The 20,243-nt window shown below is 45.7% G+C and overlaps 1 protein-coding gene across 1 annotated transcript in view; it reads right to left on the bottom strand.

Annotated features, from left to right (window-relative positions):
* Positions 1–20,243, bottom strand: part of HK1 (hexokinase 1) — a 37,426-nt gene that overhangs the window by 10,456 nt on the left and 6,727 nt on the right. The window contains exons 2-12 of the mRNA XM_010296956.1: positions 19,758–19,920; positions 14,911–15,059; positions 9,975–10,094; positions 7,227–7,322; positions 5,924–6,023; positions 5,649–5,832; positions 5,275–5,430; positions 3,077–3,310; positions 1,219–1,523; positions 509–657; positions 286–405 (exon numbers count right to left, since the gene is read on the bottom strand). Coding sequence (XP_010295258.1) covers positions 286–405; positions 509–657; positions 1,219–1,523; positions 3,077–3,310; positions 5,275–5,430; positions 5,649–5,832; positions 5,924–6,023; positions 7,227–7,322; positions 9,975–10,094; positions 14,911–15,059; positions 19,758–19,920 — 1,776 coding nt within the window. The remainder of the gene's footprint in view (positions 1–285; positions 406–508; positions 658–1,218; positions 1,524–3,076; positions 3,311–5,274; positions 5,431–5,648; positions 5,833–5,923; positions 6,024–7,226; positions 7,323–9,974; positions 10,095–14,910; positions 15,060–19,757; positions 19,921–20,243) is intronic.

Here is a 20,243-nt window from a genome sequence, read left to right as displayed (position 1 = left end):
TTCAGCAGGTTTATCTGATCGGAAAAAACACGACACCTTAAAAAAGGGATACCATCACCATGGAAAATTTAAATGCCCTTATCTGTCACAGCCATGGGCTGAGCAGCGTTTGCATTACTACCTTTAAAGGAACTATTTATAGGAGCAGCTGTACTTGTCAGGGTCAGAGCATGAACCCTCCCCTTGTACAATCTCCCTGTAAGTGTCATGTAGATGATATGAAGGCAGAGAAATCAGGTCTAGCATAAGCACAAAAGGAGACTCAAAAGATACCAAGGAACTTACAGCATCCAAACTGGTCTGCTTGCAAGGGAAGGAAAACGTGAAGCCAAGAGGAAGACGTGCGCCTTTTATCCCCATATAATCCAGGAAGTCAGAAATGCAGGTAACGATGTGATCAAACAGCTGTGAAGAGAAAAGTCATGCATTCGAAGTTGTACATGTTACACACTCTTAAGAAGGTATTTTAAAAGTAGCAGTGCTGCAAAAGAGAAACACAAATACTCACCTCTTCTCCTGTTCCCTGCATCACCTCTATAGGAATGGCATAGATCTTGTTGTGCATCTCAACTGTTCTCCTTTTACCGCTGCGGATTTTCACCAGCAAAACTCTAAAGTTTGTCCCTCCAAGGTCAAGTGCCAGAAAGTCTCCGTTCTCTGTAAAAGAATATGTGTGTATTTAAAGAACCATAAGTAAAATCTTAACAAGTGCTTTCCCCAGAAAGCACTTCGATATAAAATCTCTTAGAAACTATCAGTTGGGAAGATGCTGCTCTGATTATTTCATCTCTTTTTTTGTGTGTGTGTGGTTTTTGGTTTTGTTTTGTATTAAACCAACAAGGGAAACTGGATCGATACAACTGTTCCCTGAGAGAAAGCAGAAATTTGGCCAGCTGCCCTGAAATGCAAAGAACTACCCAGGTTGTGCGGACAGGGTTTAGATGGGTTTGGGTTATGAGCCCAGCTGTGGTTTTCTTCCCTCAGGCCCTGGCTTGCTTGCACCCTGGGGCAAGGATATGGGGCCAGGCTGCCAGCAACCAGCACGAGGGCAGCACAGGCTGCCCTGCTTGGGGCTGGGATTTCTGCCTTTGCACAGCTCAGGAAGTTCCTCTTTCACCTGCTCACGCTCCACCAAACCCAAACGCCATCACTGGGAGCCCATTTGGGGTACCCCACAGCCAAGCCGGTGCCCTCACTCCAACAAGGGCACGCCTCTACCTGTCCCATCTGGCGTGCTGCGGACGAAGGTGGGCAGCATTTTCACTTTGGCAGTCTCATGAGTCTTCTTCTTCAGTCCTGCTTCCATCTCCGCCCTCATCCTCTTCTTCACCTGCAACAGCTGCTCATGGGTGAGCTTGAACTCGGCCAGCGTCTCATCGATGAGCCGGTGCTGTTCCGACAGCCGGTATGCCACCGCCGTCACCATCGCTGCTCCCTTCCCACTGCCGCTCTCTGACAGCAAGAACCGCACTTCTGAGTCGGGCACCAAGCGCCGGGTGGTTTTGTGCAAGCGCCGGGCATACCTGTGGGGAGGAGAGGCTGCAAGCTCACTGTCTGCGTTGCCTCCCCCACAGCCCCCAAAATCTGTGCTGCCAACACAGACTGACTGCAAGGGGAGTGAGGAGCCTCACCATGACTGAGTTAGCTACAGCCTCCCAAGAAGGAAAACTGCTGGGGAAGCGCAGTTCTTCCCTACGGTCTCTCTTCTCCTGAACTTCTAAGAAAGGACAGCAAAAAGCAGGGGGGAGCATCAGAGTCTCAGCCCCTGAACCTGACCCTAGATGAGAGAAACCCCCTGGATCCAATGCTGCTCTGATCTCCTCTCCTGGGGCCATCAAGCTGTCCTGAACTCACTGGTTTAGGTGATTTGAGGAGACAGTTCAGAAACAGAAATTACCCATATATATTATCTCAACACACCCTAGACCTGCCCATCTAGAAAAGCTATTCCAAGAATGCTATTTTGAAATTTTTTTGTCAAAATTTTGGTTTTTTTTAACTAAGGAAAATATTTTTTTTTCAAAAAAAATATTTTTGGGAAACCGAAAATGAAACGTTAAACGTTTTTATCCTTTCAAAAGTTTCCCCATAAACAACACTCAGCCCTCCCAGCCAGCTCCAATATCAAGGTATGTCCTGTATGCTGTGTTTCTGCTCCCCACAGCTAAATCCTCCAGTCAGGACTGAAAACAGTATCACCAGTCATTACTTACTACATAAAAGCCTTTTACCATGTGTGCATAAACCACACCTGCACACTGCCTATTTCTTCTGTTTCTTCAACTCTGAACTTGGAAACCCTTACGCAGGTGCTGCTCTCCCAGCACACACAAGCCTGCAGCCGCTCCCAAACACCCGCAGCGTTGGGGCCTGGGCACTTGGGTTATTTTTGACACTAAGACTCATACCAAACCCTGTTACCAGGACCAGGTACAACCACAACAGAAGAGCTTAACTTCCTCTCTGATTTTTACATAAATCTGAACAGCTGTTTGATTAAAAATGTAACTTTTGAGATGAGGAAAAACAAAACTAAGTCAGCTTTTAAAAGGCCACAGAAATGTAAGCACCATTTTTGCCCCCTGCTTTCCAGGTATATTATATCTTCAGCAGAAAAGACTGAAAAAAAGCAGAGTTCAGCAGTCATTTTCAAAACAACAGAGTTAAATTGAAAATGGAGATCAAGGTGCATTAGTGCAGGTCTCCTCAAAGCCCAATCCATGGGCATAAGGTTGTATTTTGTACAAAGGAAGTCTCCTTCCAAGAGGTCTGTTGAGATCCCTTAAAGTATGTACTCAGACCACCTTAGTTTTCACTGATACTGCAGTATCCAATTTTGGTTCTTTTCTTTGTGGTTTTGTTGTTTTTTTCAAATCTCACTCCTTCACTTAAAGACATCTGTCTTTTCCACTAAGCTCCCCATCTCAGACCAAACCCCCATGCCCACGTTTCGGGTGCCTCATCCCCCACAGAAACCGCATGCCTGAGCGGCATCTTAGGGTTACATGCTCGACCCTTGGCAAAGCAGAGGCCACGGCGGGTGAAGAGTGTTAACGGCAGGAGCAGAGGGACTCACTGCGGATGCATCTTGTAGAGGGAGCCATCGACCCCCACGGTGGTCCGGAGGCGGCCAACCCCTTTGTTATCCCGCAGCTGGTTGAGGATGGCACCCAGCGTTGAGGCTACCAGGTTGGCCGAGCGGAAGGACACGATGGTGCAGACGTGCTGGACGGCGATGCAGTCCTCGTGGGATGGCTCCACCCCCAGGCGGGTTAAAATTTCTTTGGCTTTGTTCAAACCTTCTTTGCTCCTACAAAGAGAGAGCAATAAAGGGTACTCCTTAGTGGGGGAGCTATATATTGCAGGACAGAGATGCATCCAACAATGGGTGTCCCTGCCTGGGGTTTGAAAAAGGGGTTAGAAAGAAAATTTCTTACAGATTTGGACTTGGAAGCTCCATGAGGCTTGAAATAAAATGCTCTAAATATGCATTCATTCACAGATAGAAACAGCTTTCCATTAAAGCCTGGTGCAAACACGCCAGCTACAAAATATGCAATTCCAGGTACTACAGCAGCCAGCCTATGGGCAGGATTAGTCCTGTACGCACCCAAGAGCCTGCCCTCCTTCAAGTCCATTTCCTACAAGGCGACAGGTACATCCAATAACCTCTTCCACACAGACCACGTTTTCGTTGTGCCAGATGGTCAGACCAAGTCTTGTACTGAACGAGCTTCTTGTACTTCGAAAGCAAAAGCACGAAGCGTGGGACCAGGACCAGCCCTGTCCCACAGAGCTGGGGCGTCCCCCAGGAGCACAGCACGTAGCTCAGGCTGCAGGTGGTCCAACAGCACCAGACCCGAAGCACAGAAGCAACCCCTTACCAGCTCCTTCAGTGCACCCCTAAGAAAGTTAGCAACTTCCAAGCACTTGTACAGACCTAGAGGAATTAAATGCTTTTTCATCACACTGATGCTTTAGACTTCGAACAGCTTCTCCCCTCTGGAGCAAGCAGCACCAGCCCCACAATTCAGCACAGGCCTAAGCATATACCTAATCCCACGCTCGCTCGCTCATATGTCTCAATAAATTAAGCCCAGCATGAAAAACAAAACCCTGAGCAAAGGCTGTCTAGTGATTTCATCCTAATGGGTCTCTTTTCAGGCTTTTACAACCTCACTGAATTTCTGCCTTTTGCACTGCGTTTTCCCACATTAGCACCCAGTCTGAGGCAAAATTTATCCATGTCCAGCTTGGTCATTTCCCAGACAAAAACACAAGGAGTATATCTTGTCATTACTAACTGCACTCCATACATCATTTTAAGGACTCTTGCATCAGCTAGAAATTTGAAGCTGCACAAGAATGTGCCCCCTACTTATAAACAAAGCGTTCTTCAGGGAGTGAGGTGGGATTTCAGAGCAAATTTTGCTCTTAATAACTGAATTTCTCAATAACTGCATTTTTCTCGTTGTTGTTCAACATTACATAGGTCCATTACATAGGCATCTGTGGTTAAGACGAAGGAACACACACATTTAATGGAAAGCCGTTCAGGTAAGTCGGTCTGCAGGGACAGGAGTAAAACAGGGCGGGGGGAAACAGGCATTGTAGAAGTTACTGGCTGTTCCCTTGGCGTTGCACTTGCAGTCAACAGTACCTCCAGAAATATGCACCAAAATCGGCAGCACTTTGAAAAGAAAAGCGGGCCCAATGACTACAGTACAAACTATTCCAGTGATGTGAATTATGAAAACGCAGGGGGAAGAGCCAGTAAGTACTGACCAAAGGGGGTGATGACACCATAAGAAACCAACTGGCACATAGCTCAGAGGTCGCCATGTAGCACCCGGCACTGCCTACGAGACTGAATGCTCTGCCTTGTCACGGTTGTTTTCTTTCTGCCCAGCGATCCCGTGGATACAGCAAGGAGCAACACAAGTATTTGCTAGGAGGCACTAAGCCAATTCACTCCCATGTTTAGCTGCAGGGTAGCAGCTTCTGAGGTTTTGCGAGGAGGATGAGAGGTAGCACAGTGCGTACCCTGTAGCTGCACAGACTGGTAGGCTTTCATAGTTCCTCCCAACACAGAAAGAGGAAGAAATCTTGGGGAGGAGGGCATAGGCTGCCTGCTGGGGGTCCCCACATGCCAGCTCTGCACCTGCGCTGGACCCCCAGCGCAGCACATCTCCCCACAAAACAGAGAGAGATGCCAGAAAATTAACATTCAGAGTCACTGTGAACCCCAGGGGGTAAAACGGGAGAAGTACTCACTTTTCTATGGCAGAAACATGCTTCGTCTCAAACTTCCCTTTGGTGAGAAGCTCAGGGGTGATTCTCCCCTCAAAGAGCAGCCCCTCCTTGGCCATCTTCACCAGGATGAGCCTCACCAGCTCCCCCATGTACAGCCCACTGACCATCTTCTCAAACCTGCAGAAGGGGACAGCAGGAGTCACTCACCTGTCCAGGGGCAATGCTGAGAGGCAGAGCCTAGCTGTGCCACCACACCACCTGGCCCAGCCTGCAGTTTGCCTCCCCATGGACAAAGCTGAGCTTTCTTGAACTGGTGAATTCATAACACAGGTGGAAAAAGGAGCACAGAGTGGAAAACAAAAGAAGAAAAGCTCACAAATAACTGCCTCACTCACAGCTGCTTCCCAGGATTAAGGGATCCACGGTCAATCTCTCGATCAAACTCGGTCCTGATGTCTTCTAGCGAGCCATCATCTCCAAAGGCACCCCACTCCGTGTTAATGCACATCCTGCCCTCGTCCCCCTCCACCAGGTCGATGTGCCGCATCTCCTCCATGTAACAGGCATTGGTGCCAGTGCCTTTAGGGAAAGGACATCAGAAGGTGCTAACCAAACAGGCCAGGCAAAGGGAGAAAAGTCATGTGCATGCTGCACCAGCAATGTGCATTACCAATGATCAAGCCAACTTCACAACGCTGGTCATCAAAACCACAGGTCATCATAGTTCCAACGGTGTCATTCACAACAGCCATGATATCTGCATCGTAGTCCTGATGGAGGAACAAAATGTTACTTGGACCATATGGCTTCTCTGGTAAACGCTGCTTGTGTTTATCACCAGTTTGCTTAGATCAACTAATTTCACAAGGAACAAGCAGACAAATAATTTGACTGAATACCACAGGTCATCTTTTTAAATATCACCTGCTCCGTCTGCCAGTTCCCTACCCCACGTACCAAAGATGACAATAAGAGCAGACTAATGCAGCAGGCAAACAATAAAATAGCAGTAGCGTAATTCTAGAGAGTAAAGACCTGCTCTCACATAAGCACTCTTAGGCAGGAAAGAAAAGGGCTATACATGAGGGAAGGAGGACCTCTGCAGTTAAACATCATGGACAAATTTGATGCAGTTGCTTGAGGAGTCAATCTAGAAAATATTCCCAAGTTACATATTTCTCATAGAACTCACTTAGAACATCTAGGAGTTTTATTTCAAGTGAAGATATGACATGCACTCATTCCTTTCCAGCTTCTTCAGTGTGTTATTCTACCTGATACCAAGTCTGATGATAGTAACTGACTATAGTAATGTTGCTCAGTGACAGTAAAACTCAGGTTTTCTTAAGAGTCCACAACTGCCCAGAGAAAATACTGCCCAGTTTCCAATTAATTTGTATGTTTAGTAATCAACATATCACCTGGCTGCAAGCATTACGCAAACCCAAATTCATTCCAGCTCATGCTCAGTGCCTTATTATTTATTTAACTCAGCAAACTGGTCACCTTCACCCTCTATAAAAATCGGTGTTGAGAAACTGCAGGGAGCACCACAGCTCACTGAGCTTGAAATCCCCCTTCTTTTCTACTCTGCTCCTCTCCTGCTCCCAGGCAAGGCAGTTGCACAACTCTGATGAGCCCAGACCATGAGACGCAGTTTCTCAGGAATGGGACGTGTTGGTGTCACTGAAAAGCTGCGGCACTGACACACAGCACTTTCACAGTTTTTGGAGAGTGGTAAAATTGCTGCGACAAACCACAACATAGTAACTCCGTTTTGTGCGACGAGGAAAATCACAGCTTCCGCACAGCGACTCTGACATTGCTCCGTTTTCCCAGCAAAACGGCGAGACCACCCATCTTCATGCAAGAAGAATCACACGCTCAAGTCAGTGACACAAAAGGTGGTCCCTGACAAAGAAATGACAGTTTGCTATGATACAGAGTTAAAAAAAGAACGAAGTATAATTTACCCCACGTTTCTTGATGGCCTTGTTAAGCAGCCTCACAACATCCGCTCCCTCCACTCCGCTTGCTTTGAAGCGCTTTGTCCAGGTTATCAGAATACCCTAATAAAATAAGAGAGCAATATTCAACAAGATGCCACCATAAGACACAAATTCATTTTTTCCCCTTAAAAAACAGTATTTTATACTTCAAATGCATCTTCAGCTCTCTTTTCTTATACGACCTAACAACCCAACCTGAGACAACTGGCGGTCTTTGATTCTCATTACAGTGAGCTGAAAGATAGGAAATTGTTTTCCCCTCCCTTGCTAGAAAATAGTTTCTTTGCATTTTGTATTTTCAGCCACTCTTCTCCCCGTTACTCCTCGATAGTTTTTCTTGGAAAACCATTTAATCCCTTTGGGTCATGGAAATTGACTGCTTTCAGAAAAAAGCTGACTGCGCGGGACTGACTAAAGAGAAGGGGTGTGATGTTTGTATGTCCAGGACTCGGCTGCAGTGGGGATCAGACTGCTGCACATTTGCTGCCTGGAGTCCCAACTGTCCGGGCTTGTTTCACGGTGGGACTGTGTTTATGGGTTGAGGCAAACGGAAATATTGGAAATGTAGCAATGTCTGTCCCTGACTTACAGCATAGATCAAAAAGGAAATCCTGGTATTGAATCCCTTGTCTGCAAACTGTCATAAAGAGCCTGAAAATCCCCCAAGGTAATGACAACATCTGATTTTTTTTCTCTATTTAGATAATGCCTAGCTGATTCAGAGCATTCAGTAAATAAGTAAGCAATAATAAAAGAAAGAAAAGAGCATCGAGACAACTCAAATCAGCTCAGCTTTTCATACCCATCACAATATTCACGTCTATCACAACAGGAGTCCAAGAAGCTAAAAACCAGAAAAGCTGAAGCCTAAAGGCACAAGCAGCCATTGCCCAGATGTACGTTTGCCCATATCTCAGCTTAAAAATCAACCAAGTCTTGTGCATGTTCACCCTCCCAACTGGGATAGCATTTAGCCCTAAAGCTACAAGGGACAGAGGGATTAGGGAAGCTCTTTCCAGACCAGGAGGTATTCCCACCACTGAACCACAAACTCAGTTTGCGTAAGTTTTGTCACTGTTCCGTCCTCATCAGCACCATTTAGAAACCTAGAAAAGCTCCATGCTGCTGCACAGGAAAACCATGGGCAAACCCCACTCTGCAGGCACAGCTTTAATAGTCAAAAAGGCCTCTCAGTCCACATAACTTTTATCTTTTCAGGTCAAGCCACACTGGCAAAGAGCAGCTCTTCTCAGTGTGAGCAGCCAGTGCGCTGGAAGGATTTTTTGCTTTGCCAGCAAGGCCTCAGCAGCAGGGAGAAGCCCTTGGAGCGCAGCAGGGTTGAGCGGGACCCAACCATGAGGTGCCACCTTGTCATTCTCGGAGAAATCAGGGACCACCCTGCCACCTCCGGCTCACCAAGCATGAGAAACCAGCACCCAGGCAAGCACAGCCTCGCAGGCAATCCAGGAACAAATCCAGGAACAAATCTGGCACACAGAATCCAGAAAAACATATTTTTCAAATGGCCAAAATATCACAAAAAATCTCACTCGAGAGTCAACTCTGGCATCGCTCATCTCCAAGTCACTACAGGTGTCCCCAGGCCCATCCCACGTGCTCCCTTGCCTGCCACTGCCCCACACAAGCATGACTTCATCCCGGCTGGCTTGAGCAAGCCAGCCTGCAAACAAGTGCCTTTCATGCAGTTAAACAAATTTTCACAAGGGCAACTCAAATTCACACCCTCATCCCCAGCACAACTCCACTGCAGTTGGTAGTCTCAGCCTTACCAGGGACCACGGCCAGATCGCAGAGTTGCACCAAAATCAACTCATCTCTTCTCAACTGATGCAGGAAAAGGCAGCTCTCTGCTCTTATCTACATTCAGACCCTGAGTTAGTAAACACCCTTGTTTTCAGCTCTCAGCATTGCTCAAGAAGTAGGAAATGTAATATAAACCATGCCTCACCTGGCCCTCCTCAGTACCAACACCTGGGGAGCTGTTGCATCAGGCTAACCTGGAGACTTGCAAGCTGGAAAAGCAGGTCATGCTTTAACAGTGCAACCTCTTAGCATTTTGTATGGATTTAACTTCCCTGCATTAATTTGCTACACCATTGCCATAGCAATGCTGCACCAGGAGGTTGCTGAGTCATTGGTGATACAATGAGCAAAAGAAGGAAAACATCATAGCATCCTCGTCATGGGAATCTCATCAGTCACTTCATACAAGGCTATTTCCATCCTTTCTTAAAGCATGTTGCTTCAGGTGCTCTGCCCGATTCCCCGTGGTGCTGAGCACCCAGACGGTGGCATGGCTCAGCACCACTGCACGGGCAGAAGGATCCAGATCAGTGCCTGCAGTCAAGAAGTTCAGCAAAGTCTGAGCAAACACCACTGGACTGGGTCCCTCCCAGTTACATCCCATAGAGAGGTGAAAAAGTCTGCACAGAAAGCAGGGAAAACTGCTGCTGCGTTTACATGGTAAACCATAATATTGAGGAGCTCATGAAGAGGCACAGTACAAAACATCAGATGCCTCTTTGTCATCTATTAACCAGTCTGAACACAAACAAAAACTTGAAGTCTGACAGTGAAATACAATACTCATTTATCCCGAAAATGAGACATGTCTGGGATACTGCTTTCATACTGTGTTTTAATAACATGGTAGCTCTTCTGCAAATTAAGAAAATCGTGAAATCTTCTTACCTCATCCAGCTTGGATTGTCGACATGGGAAAGAAAATGTAAACCCAACTGGTAATTTCTTGTCTTTGATTTGTTGTTTTTCCATAAAGTCTCCCAGGCATTCAGCAACATGATCAAAAAGCTATAAGAAAGAGGAAAGTATAAAACCACAATGACTAGAAATATAGTTTCAGGGAGAAAATATTTCAAACTGCATATGAAAACTGTACTGGGTGAGGGGAAAGGGGAAAATATCTGCTCCAAGTTTTAAGGCATATTTAAATGACAAAGCTATGAAAATACTCTCAGGCAGTCTATATTAACAAATAATAAATTATGAAATACGTTTTTACACCCATGTAAAAACACTTTTCCTGAAACAAGCAGCATGTGCTCTCGAGCCTGCCATAACCCTTCTACTGAACATTTGATCAGAACAAAAATCTTCTTTTAACCTTTCAGTAACAGGAAGAAGCATCTCAAAAGAACACTTGGGATACAGTCCCACATGTGATTGAGCACTTTTACAGCTACGCAGAGAAGATGAACATCTGCTTCACTCAAGCACTGCTGAGACGACAGAAGCCAGCACTTTGCAGGAACCACCCAGAAGGATAACATCTCTCAAACCTATTCCTAAAGCTCACAACAAACAGACAAAAAGAAAACCCAGGGTATTTGTCTAAATATTTCACACACTCTGAGAAACAACCCGAAATGGCAACATTTTCTACATTTTTTTTATAATGCAGAACTAAGCAGGCAGCCTGCACGAGGCTTGCAGGTACCAATTTCCTCCCAGCCACCTCGACGGTCCCTCAGCGGTGCCCTGTTTCAAGGGCATGCACCATGCATGCTCGCCGGTGGCCGGGCGTGCCAGGGAGTGTGTGGGCACAAAGATGGGGGATGTCTCTCCCACCAAGCTATTTGGAAAGCCCTGCAGGTAGACTGCAACACTCAAAGCCAAAATGAAGCCCTGGCAATGAAGCAAGAAAAGCACACCTTTGTGTCTACCAGTACCAAAAAGCCCGATGTGCCTTGAACTGACCCATAGCAGCAATGGATGTCAAACCTGTTAACAAGTCGTTGCCTTCCCCACAAGATAATTGCGCTTCACATTTTAACTCCCTGGGGAAAAGAAAAAAACAACCAAACACCACCAACCAAACCTCTCTGCAGCATTGGTGAGATGACACCAGGAAAACTGCCCAGAAGATTGGGGATAATCGGGAGGGAGTACAAAAAGATAGCTGTTGGTTGCAATTAGCCTGCGCAGCTTTATTAAGAACAATTTACAGAGTCTTGGAGACACGGGAAAGCACTACAGACAGGCTGTAGCAATTACAAAAAAACAGAGGAATATTTTGCTCTTCGAAGCAGATGAAGAAGTGGTGTCTGTAACGTTACAATTTAACAGAACACCTTAGACTCATTCCTAAAATGAGGTCAGATTTGATTAAGCAGAAGTACAGTAGTTTTCCAGGGAAAACGTTGCCATTCATTGTCCTGGGCAAACCAAGGACATTTCACTGAGCGCACGCAGTGAAACAGCATGGGAAAGCAACCTAGGCTGCTGCACTTCTGTAAGATTGTTTTCAGCTGTCCTGATGAGGGAGAAGGAAAAAGGAGTTACAAAAAGAACTATAGTTAAGTAATAAAATATGACAACTTCTCCAGGAGGAACACAGAAACAACAGGAGCGTACATTTTTATTATGCTTTCCATCTGAAAGTATCTTGCTAAATACTCAGTCCTACTAAATTTTCAGCTGCTCCCAGGATTACACACAATAAGCAGGGGCCAACCACAAACCTCTCAGGAATTCAGAGAGCAGGAAGCAGAAATATTGACTGTGGATGTTGCTACTAAAATTCCGCTCTTATGCAATGAGCTACAACCACATAGAGAAGAGTCAGGGCCTGATTTTTAAGTCCGACTGCAAAAGATCCCTTGCCATTCCCAATGCACTCCGGAAAGTCCACGCACCTGCCAGCGTCTGCCCGTGCAGTCCCGGCACGACCTGCCGAAGCTCGCCTCCGTCAGCTAGCGCACACGCTCGCTGCAAGCCAACGCACCGTGAGTCATTAAGGCTCTGGGCTGGCAGCGGGGCGCGCAAGCATAACCCGTGCCGCAGCCTGCACGGGCAAGTGCAGTTAACGATTAGCCACATTCTTGACACTATGGTAGCAGTGTCTAGTCAGTGATGTACGGTCTGGCTGTGCTACTGTTTTTAATAAAGCACAGAGGGAAGGTGCTACTCAAAAGGTGAAAAGAAAGAGAGAGGCATTTATTAATTTTGCTACCCTTAACGGTAGTAAGATTTTTCCTAAGGAGACTCAAGGCAGCGTCTGTATGTGCCCATGCCCATATTAACATCCAAACCTTACAAATGCCAAATAACTCCGACAGGGCGGTAGAGACAACATTACAAAGTTCCCGTGGATTTCATTAGAGCAGGGCAGGCAGATTGAGGAAAAATCCAAATTCCTGCCCACCCACAACTGTGCGGTGGGGAACAGCCTGAGCCCAATATTGTATCAAATGTCAAAAAGAGATGGACGGAGCGAACATCACAGCCAAGAGGAAAGCGCCAGCCAGGTTTTACACCTTTATAGACCTGAAGCGATATAGCCACGAGACACTGAGCAATACGATATCAGGCTTCATTACTTCCTCTGGCCATGAAGTTGCCTGCTCAAATTGGGCTCCAAGAAGTCTCCACAAGGATGCATTTGGCTGTCAGCCAGCAGGCTTCAGCAAGCAACTGAAGATCTGAGCTCAAGCTCAAGCCCCTTCAGATTGGGAGAACAGCCACAAACCTATAACCTACCTCCAGCGGCAGCAGAACACAAAAAGCAACACCAAAATCAAGCCTCGGGCACACTCCTATTCGTTGAGTTGACACGGAAGACAGGCTTCTTACACATTTTAGACCTGCTATTACACTGCTGAAGTCAATGAGAGTTTTGCCCTTGACTTTGACAGGGAACTGTCTCTGACTGGCAAAGCTGTCAGCCCGTGCCTGACAGATGGGTGCAAATAGAAGTTTGAATGCAATGAAGTAGAAAATATCAAAATGAACCACGCTAGTGAGGCACGAAGCTGTAAATCGTAATCCCTTCAATAAGCTGATTATGTATTAGGCTCTAAGAGTATAACTCACAGCTTGCTGAAAAACATATTAGTAGCCTACCCCACACGGGCTGTTCAGTCCAAGTATTCCACTAATCTAGCTCAGAGATTTCAGAGAACCTCAACCGTACGCATCAGTCATAAGCACCAAATCATCACCTGCCTGTGTGCCTCCCGGGCATCCGCCATGCTTCCCTCTGAAGTCTCACAGCAAGCGTTTTAGTCGCGGTTGGATATTGTCATGGGACAACTTCGAACCCGGATGCAATTCTGATGATGCTTCCAGTCCTCCTCTTCTTTTCCTGGTACTTAAATACTGGGAGCGACTGTCCCCCCCCGGGTCAGTGGAAGCCTCGCTCACCTCTCTTTCAGTTTAAAAGCCATTACAAAGCCTATCAGCCCGAGCTCCACACTGCTGGTTCCCAATGGCCAAATAGCCTTCAGATATTTAAAAATTAAAATGTAAACACAACAAAGCCCCAGAAAAAATGCAGACCTGATGCCTCCTTTTCTGGCTTCTCCTTACCACCCTTATCATGTCTCCATCAAAGTCTCACCTGAAGTCAGCCTTGCCTTGCCTCCTCGGAACAGACACTTGCTCCCTAGGTGTGTGGGCAGCCCTGCTGCTTGTCTGTCTCCAGCTCCTGCCACCCCTCAATGGACAAGCGAGCCCATGCTCCAAACCTGCCTCCGGGCAGCCCACCCAACTTCCCTGCCTCCACCAGCAACAGGCAGCTCAGCTCCCCTCCAAACCCATTTCTTAGGAAAGCCTCTGCATGACCTTTTGGCCAGATAACAAAGGAATAACATTAGGAAAAGTTTTTACAAAGGTATTTTATTGCTGTGGTTCAGATATCGCAGCGATGCTTGTACCAGTGGTACTTAGAAGCCACAATTGCCATCTTATGCTCACTATTGCATAAGAATGCAGCAGCGGTCATTAGCTACATATGTTAAGGGCATTAAGGCGACTACAGAAAATATATTTAGGAATGCTGTTTGTATAATTTTTCTTTTTTTCCTCTTTTGTTTATTCTTGTGAAACAAGCTATAAGTTTCCTGCAGGTGTCTCATACTCCTAAATAGCACCTCATTCTAGTAAAAAGTGTAAAAAAACTTGCTTTTTCCAACAGTGAAAATTACCTGTTTTGTCTTACACTGACACGGAGACAAATCTGTCAGTAAAATACTCATTGTAATCCACTTCCTGATCATAAAAAGAAAATAAACACTTCCAAGTAACTCAATCTGAAATCCAAGTAAAGGGATCCAAATATTTTCTACTCTTGGAACATGGGACACTAAAAAAAACAAACTGTCATTTATTCAGCAAAAATTAAGTCGAAGTTGTGCCAAAACATTCTATCAGTTTCCTGTAACTTTTCTAATGTACTTATACTTTTCATGAATGCTGAGTTGCTCGGACTGCCAGGACAGATATGTGGCTGTCATGGGTATTTCTACCCCTCATCTAACATTACAATTGCAGGGCTGGTCAGGCTCACTGCTTACAAAGACTAAGCTGTTTTCCTGCTCTCCATTCCTACCTGTGGAAAGTAACTTTACTATACAAGTGAGAATTTTCATTTCTAGGCCATTTTTTCCCTAACTCAGCCAAAAGTCTCCCACACAATGACAGCAGGTTTGCAGCACCCATGCATGCTGTTACACTAACTACTACTTATTTTTTTCAGTATCGACAAAGCTCTGTGCATGCCATAGGTGCAACTTTTAAGATGCTAAGGTCATTCTTGTAGTGTTTTCCTAAAATGGCAGTGTGAAAGCAGCTAATCTTTAGCGAGACATCCTAAGGAAGAGGTGCTTACCCGTGTTCCACTGCCGTGCATGATATCTTCAGGTGTATTATAAATTTCGCTTTCCATTTGTACCGTCTGCTTTTTTTCATGCGATACCTTCACTCGCAGAATGCGGAAATAAGAACCACCAAGATCCAGTGCAATGAAATCTCCTTTCTCTATGTGGAAAACAAGAGACAAGTGATTAAAAATTGTATGCAACACAAATCTGGTAAACATCAAGCTCTGTTAAAGATAATGCATAGTTCTAGCTGCAGGGTGTCCACGTGAAGCATCAGCCTGATTCCCTACGATTTAACATGAAGTTGCTGCAGCAGCAGCACTGACCACCATTGATACACAGGCAACTGCAATGAGGGTTTATGCAAAAAGAATGGGCTAACAGTGGACAGTTTGTATCTAGGTCTCGTGATGAAACTGGCAGAGCAAAGATCTCAGGAGAAAGCTGAAAAGATGTTGAAACCAGAGAGAGTAAAATGAAGGTATGCCAGACCACTGACGATCAGTCTTTTGCTGTAAATGAACCTGTGTCACTTTGGCAGTGAATGGTGGCTGGATTGTGCCCTACTCTAAAATCAACAAACTACACACAAACATAGTTACAGCAGGAACCACTTCTTTCTCCCTCGGAAGCTGAGATTTACTGCAAACTGCAGTCAGGTAACAAAAATCAGAGAAACAGACTTCAGGGAATAATTCAGGCAACTGAGACACCCGGTCTGGCTATCGAGGAATGACACTTTCAGCACACCCTGGAGAGCAATCCGCTTGTGCTATCTTGCCTTATCAAAGAGGGAGCAAACAAAGACAGAGATCGTTAAAGTCTGTGAAAAGATAATATTTAGGGAAGCAGTGTGCACAACTTATCACACAGGAGTGCATGTCCAGGCTGCAGTTAATGACCGAGGCTCTTTGCAAGTGTTTGTGTCTGCTCATGGCATCCCCAGGATCACCGAGGCTGCTCGGAGGGTGGTGAAGCAGAGGTGCACGGCGCTTTCTCATCCTGGTTTCCTCATCAATTTGTGCTTTTCTCCAGTGTCAGAAGCACCCCAACGCCATGGCAGGACAAGTTGCCTCCCCCCACATCCTGCACTACCAATACCTATTGCCCACTGTCCCGTGGGCAGCGCTCTTTGTCCCAGTCCCATCCTGCAGCGCTCTTCAGCCTCTTCTCATTCTGCCTTCTAACTCTTAACTACAACCTTGGGAAGGCCGTTCCCAACATCAATGTTTTTCCATTTCTACCTAAATTCAATGTGGAAAGACCTCTTAACAGCTGGGGAGACCAGCACCTTTTGATGTGTTACCTCAAACTTTGACTCAGCTCTCCGAACCTTCCGAGCCCACACTGTCACCAAAATATGGGGTATGCAATTTATCCATGAGGATTTACAGACCCAGACTTGCCTCTGAGATTACTCTGCCCAATCTCAAACTAAAGCTCCTCAAATCTAGCTTAGCAAACTGCTCCTCCTCATCGCCCCGTGCACCTCCAGGAGCCCCATCCTGTTCAGCAAAGCTGATGAGCTGGACAGGGCGTCCCTTGGGGCAGGACCTCTCGCAAGAACAGCCTAAGACACTGGAAAAGCCCTTACGGTTTTCCAAGGTTGCAGTGTAATACAGCAAACAAAACACGGTCATGCACAAAACCACAAAGCTCTGTACAGAAAAACGTAGCAGCACGACAGTGGGAGCCCTCAACTCCTAATAATCCTAATTTTTTTTGCATTTCAATGCAACCTTTTCTTCTTGCTGCTCAAGACATGAGCAAACTCAGAGTTTGCTGAAATACAGATGTTGCAGCGCTTCCCTACCTGTTTCTCAACAGAGTGGCTTTAAACATCGCTTTGCTCCAATATGGATGTCATTTAAAACATGAACATATCCAAACTGCAGATGCAGTTCCCTCTATTGGGTTCAGCATAACAAATTCAGTAACTCATAACCCGCTTCACCGCAACAAGACCAGAAGGAAAACATTTACCACAAGTGTCTCATTAAGCCAAATACCGAATAAGCTTTATCATACGAGTATCATTTGTTGAAGGTAAGCCATTACTGACAATAAATTAATGGAAAAATAAACACTGGACCAGATGTCCCTTGTTCAAGCCTAAATGCACTTTAGTACATACCTCAAACAAATAATGCACTTCAGAAATATCTTCCCCGGCAGTAAATTAAGATATTAACATGTTTGATTTCCAGCACTGCCGGGTTAATCACAAGGTAATATTTATAAATAATTATCCCTTTCAGTTAAAAAGAAAAAAGAACTCTGAACTAGAATGTAAAGTTTTACGTATGCAAAGTAGCAGCTTTCTTTCAGAGTACCTCAGGAATTAAACCTAAGCAGCAGCATTTAATCTATGCTTTATAACACCAAGATGCAATCAAAACCGCTGTAAATTAATTTAGGAAGATCTTTTGAAAGTATTTTGGATTAGCTTGATATACTATTCTGGGCACTCTGGACAAAAAAAATCTTGTGGCTTTCATAAATTAAACAACTCTGAATGAAGCAAAAAACTCTGCTAACACCAACCTCTCCAGAGCGTCCAAAATTATTACTCAAAGGCTCCTTGTTAATAAAATAGATGAGCACAGATCTGAAACTAAACAGCAGTATTTTTCTGAATAGTCAGCTCTCATAATAATAATCAGACTCAGAGGAAAGAGCTTACAAGGCAGTAATTAGAGACAGGCCAGAGAAAAGGGCAGGCTTTCAGCCTCTGGCTTCTACGGAGGGACAGCTGACAGCAGAAATTGCTGTCGGCCGGGAGCCGAACCCACGCTTTGGGCACAGCGACACGGACACATCCGTGAGGGCCTCCCAGCGCCTTTTGGAGGAAGAGGGGAGGGGGCTCTGTGTCTGCCCTGGCTGCATCTGTGCGACGGCTAAGCCAGACGTGGCAGGCACATGCAGGTGAGTCAGGGAAAGAAACGCCATGACACCCACCCACAGCAAATATTGCTCATACCTGGGGTCAGAACATGCCTTTTCTAGGCAAATAACAGAATGGTTTTGCCTACATTTCTACCAGCTACCCAAAGAGACACTCAGGACATGCATACACGGATTATTACCCTGTTACACAGAACTTGTCTAGGGCAAAGCACTGCCTTGCTCTAATCCAAGCTGCAAATAGACTGCCCACAGTGTGCCTGTCCTGGAGAGGCTGGCAGGAGCCAAACGGGCACCGGATCAAGAACTGAGCACCCTGTGCACAACACACAAGGTTGCTTTTTTAAGTAGGTGTGTAATACATGATCTGAAATTAATGCCTTGACATACAGACACGCATACGCTTGGACCACGAATACCCGCTGCTCTGGCCGATGCTCGGTCTCGGCAGCATTCAGCAATCTCTCCCACCTCTCCTGGCCGGGTGCAGATTCCCTTTTCCCTGTGCCATACCGCATCTCAAAGTCTCCCCAAGTTTGTGCCATGGAAAAATTTGCAAAATTATTTGACTCACTGCAAGCAGCTCAGATTTGCTAACCTGCAGTGCCTGACAGACCAGGTTACTGGGGACAGGTCTGTACTCAACTGAACTCAAACACGCATGAAGGAAAAAACAGGGATTTCAGAGCTGGTAAAAATACTGGGATTCCACGCACTAGCCCTCAAGCCACCTCACCTGCAAAACCTTGGAGCAACCCCTGCCTATGACTCAGCTGTGTGTGGCAGCTTCTGGCTTTCACAACAGGCTGCAAATTTCAATGCAACATTTCAACATAACATCGCTAAATTAAGGGAAATACAGGATTCAAGCTTGTTCTCCCTTTGTTTTTTTTTTAGGCAGAGGATCACATTTCAATGAAAAAGCTTAAGGTGGCAGAAAGCAACAGCAAAGCAGAACCATCAAAGATTTCCACCTGCCAGACAGCGCCAAGTAACACAAAGCACCAGGCTTCACGTTCCTTCACCCAATAAATTCTTGATCTTAACTGTAAAAACAGGTAACTCTGTTACGCAGTTCTGCAACCGTCCGATTTTGGCACACAGGGACATAATTTGTGGTAGGCACCAAACTACAGTTAAGCAACTTGTGCTACATGAGAAGGAAATCCAGTGCTACCACTAAATAATAAACACTATTATATACTGTTTATAAATTTATTTATATATTCTATATGTAGATGTTTGGGGTTTCTATAAACACTCAGATAAGTAATAGGGGCAATCTTGGTCTCAAATACCAACACAACATCTTTCTGGTTTCTGATAGCTCTTTGTGCCACTTTTATCAGGCACAGAAAAAAAGAATCCTACATCTGGATAGAAAAATCTCAGTATACCAGAGCAGTAGCTTTGGAGCCACACACTGCAGCCTCCCTGAGTTCTGTGAATTTGCCCTAAGACAGTCTGCAAGAGGTGACTACAAAAAGCAAAACAAATGCCAGGAAACTCACATTCAGCCTATAAGGGTTCCCACTTCCACTGGGGAAAAAATAAGGAGGAGAAGAGATGCTGAGTCAAACAGCAAGTGACTAAAAGCCACTGTATTTGTTAAGACTCTAGATCACGAGTGTGAACTATATAAATGAAAAACCTTCCTATGTGAAGTACCAATTATTGACAGACAAATCTCACTGTAAATAGATTGACTGTTAGTGGACTGATTGCTAGGAAAAGCTCTTCTGTTGACATCAAAGTGGGTTTGACACAGGAATCACAAAATCCTCCAGCATCTGTGGGAACAGACCTGCACACAGAGGGGAGGCTGTCTTCAAAATGTTGTCTGAGCTCGCCAGAAAGAAAATTGTTCTTGGTAGCGCATTGGTGTATTTCTAGCAGGTTTCCCATGAAGCACACCATGTTTAGCACGGAAAACAAATACTCAGCTCCTTACCTGAACCATCAGGAATAGACCTCACAAATGTAGGAAGCATCTTCACTGCAGCTGTTGGGTTAAAATCTCTGGAGAGGCCATTCTTCATCTCTCTCCTGAAGCGAGCCATAATGTCTATCAGCGTTTCGTCGGAGAGCCGCATGGCGTAAAGGTATTTATCAATCTGGGGAAAAAGACAACCACCACCAAGGAGTGAAAGACTGCCCTGAGGTGCCCAAGTGGGCCTATACCTCCCTTTAACTGCAAAAATAACGTATAGCCCCAGCTTGGCCCCAGGGCTCTGGCCAAATCAACAATGCAGCCACACACTTCCACCTTGTCTTTTGACTCAAAATCAAGAAAAATGTGCAACTGCAATGTGACCTATGTGAGCTGAAGTCCACCACATCCTACTGCCTTCCCAGTCCCACATCACTCTGCCTCCACACAACACAGTTGACCCACAGCCTCACACCATCATCTCCAGCCCTTGCCCCACTTCTCAGC

The sequence above is a fragment of the Phaethon lepturus genome, unplaced genomic scaffold (genome assembly GCF_000687285.1).
Source record: "Phaethon lepturus isolate BGI_N335 unplaced genomic scaffold, ASM68728v1 scaffold38191, whole genome shotgun sequence".
NCBI classification, from domain to species: domain Eukaryota; kingdom Metazoa; phylum Chordata; class Aves; order Phaethontiformes; family Phaethontidae; genus Phaethon; species Phaethon lepturus.
Note: the sequence above shows the minus strand (reverse complement) of the source record. Positions and strands in the feature narration are given on the sequence as shown.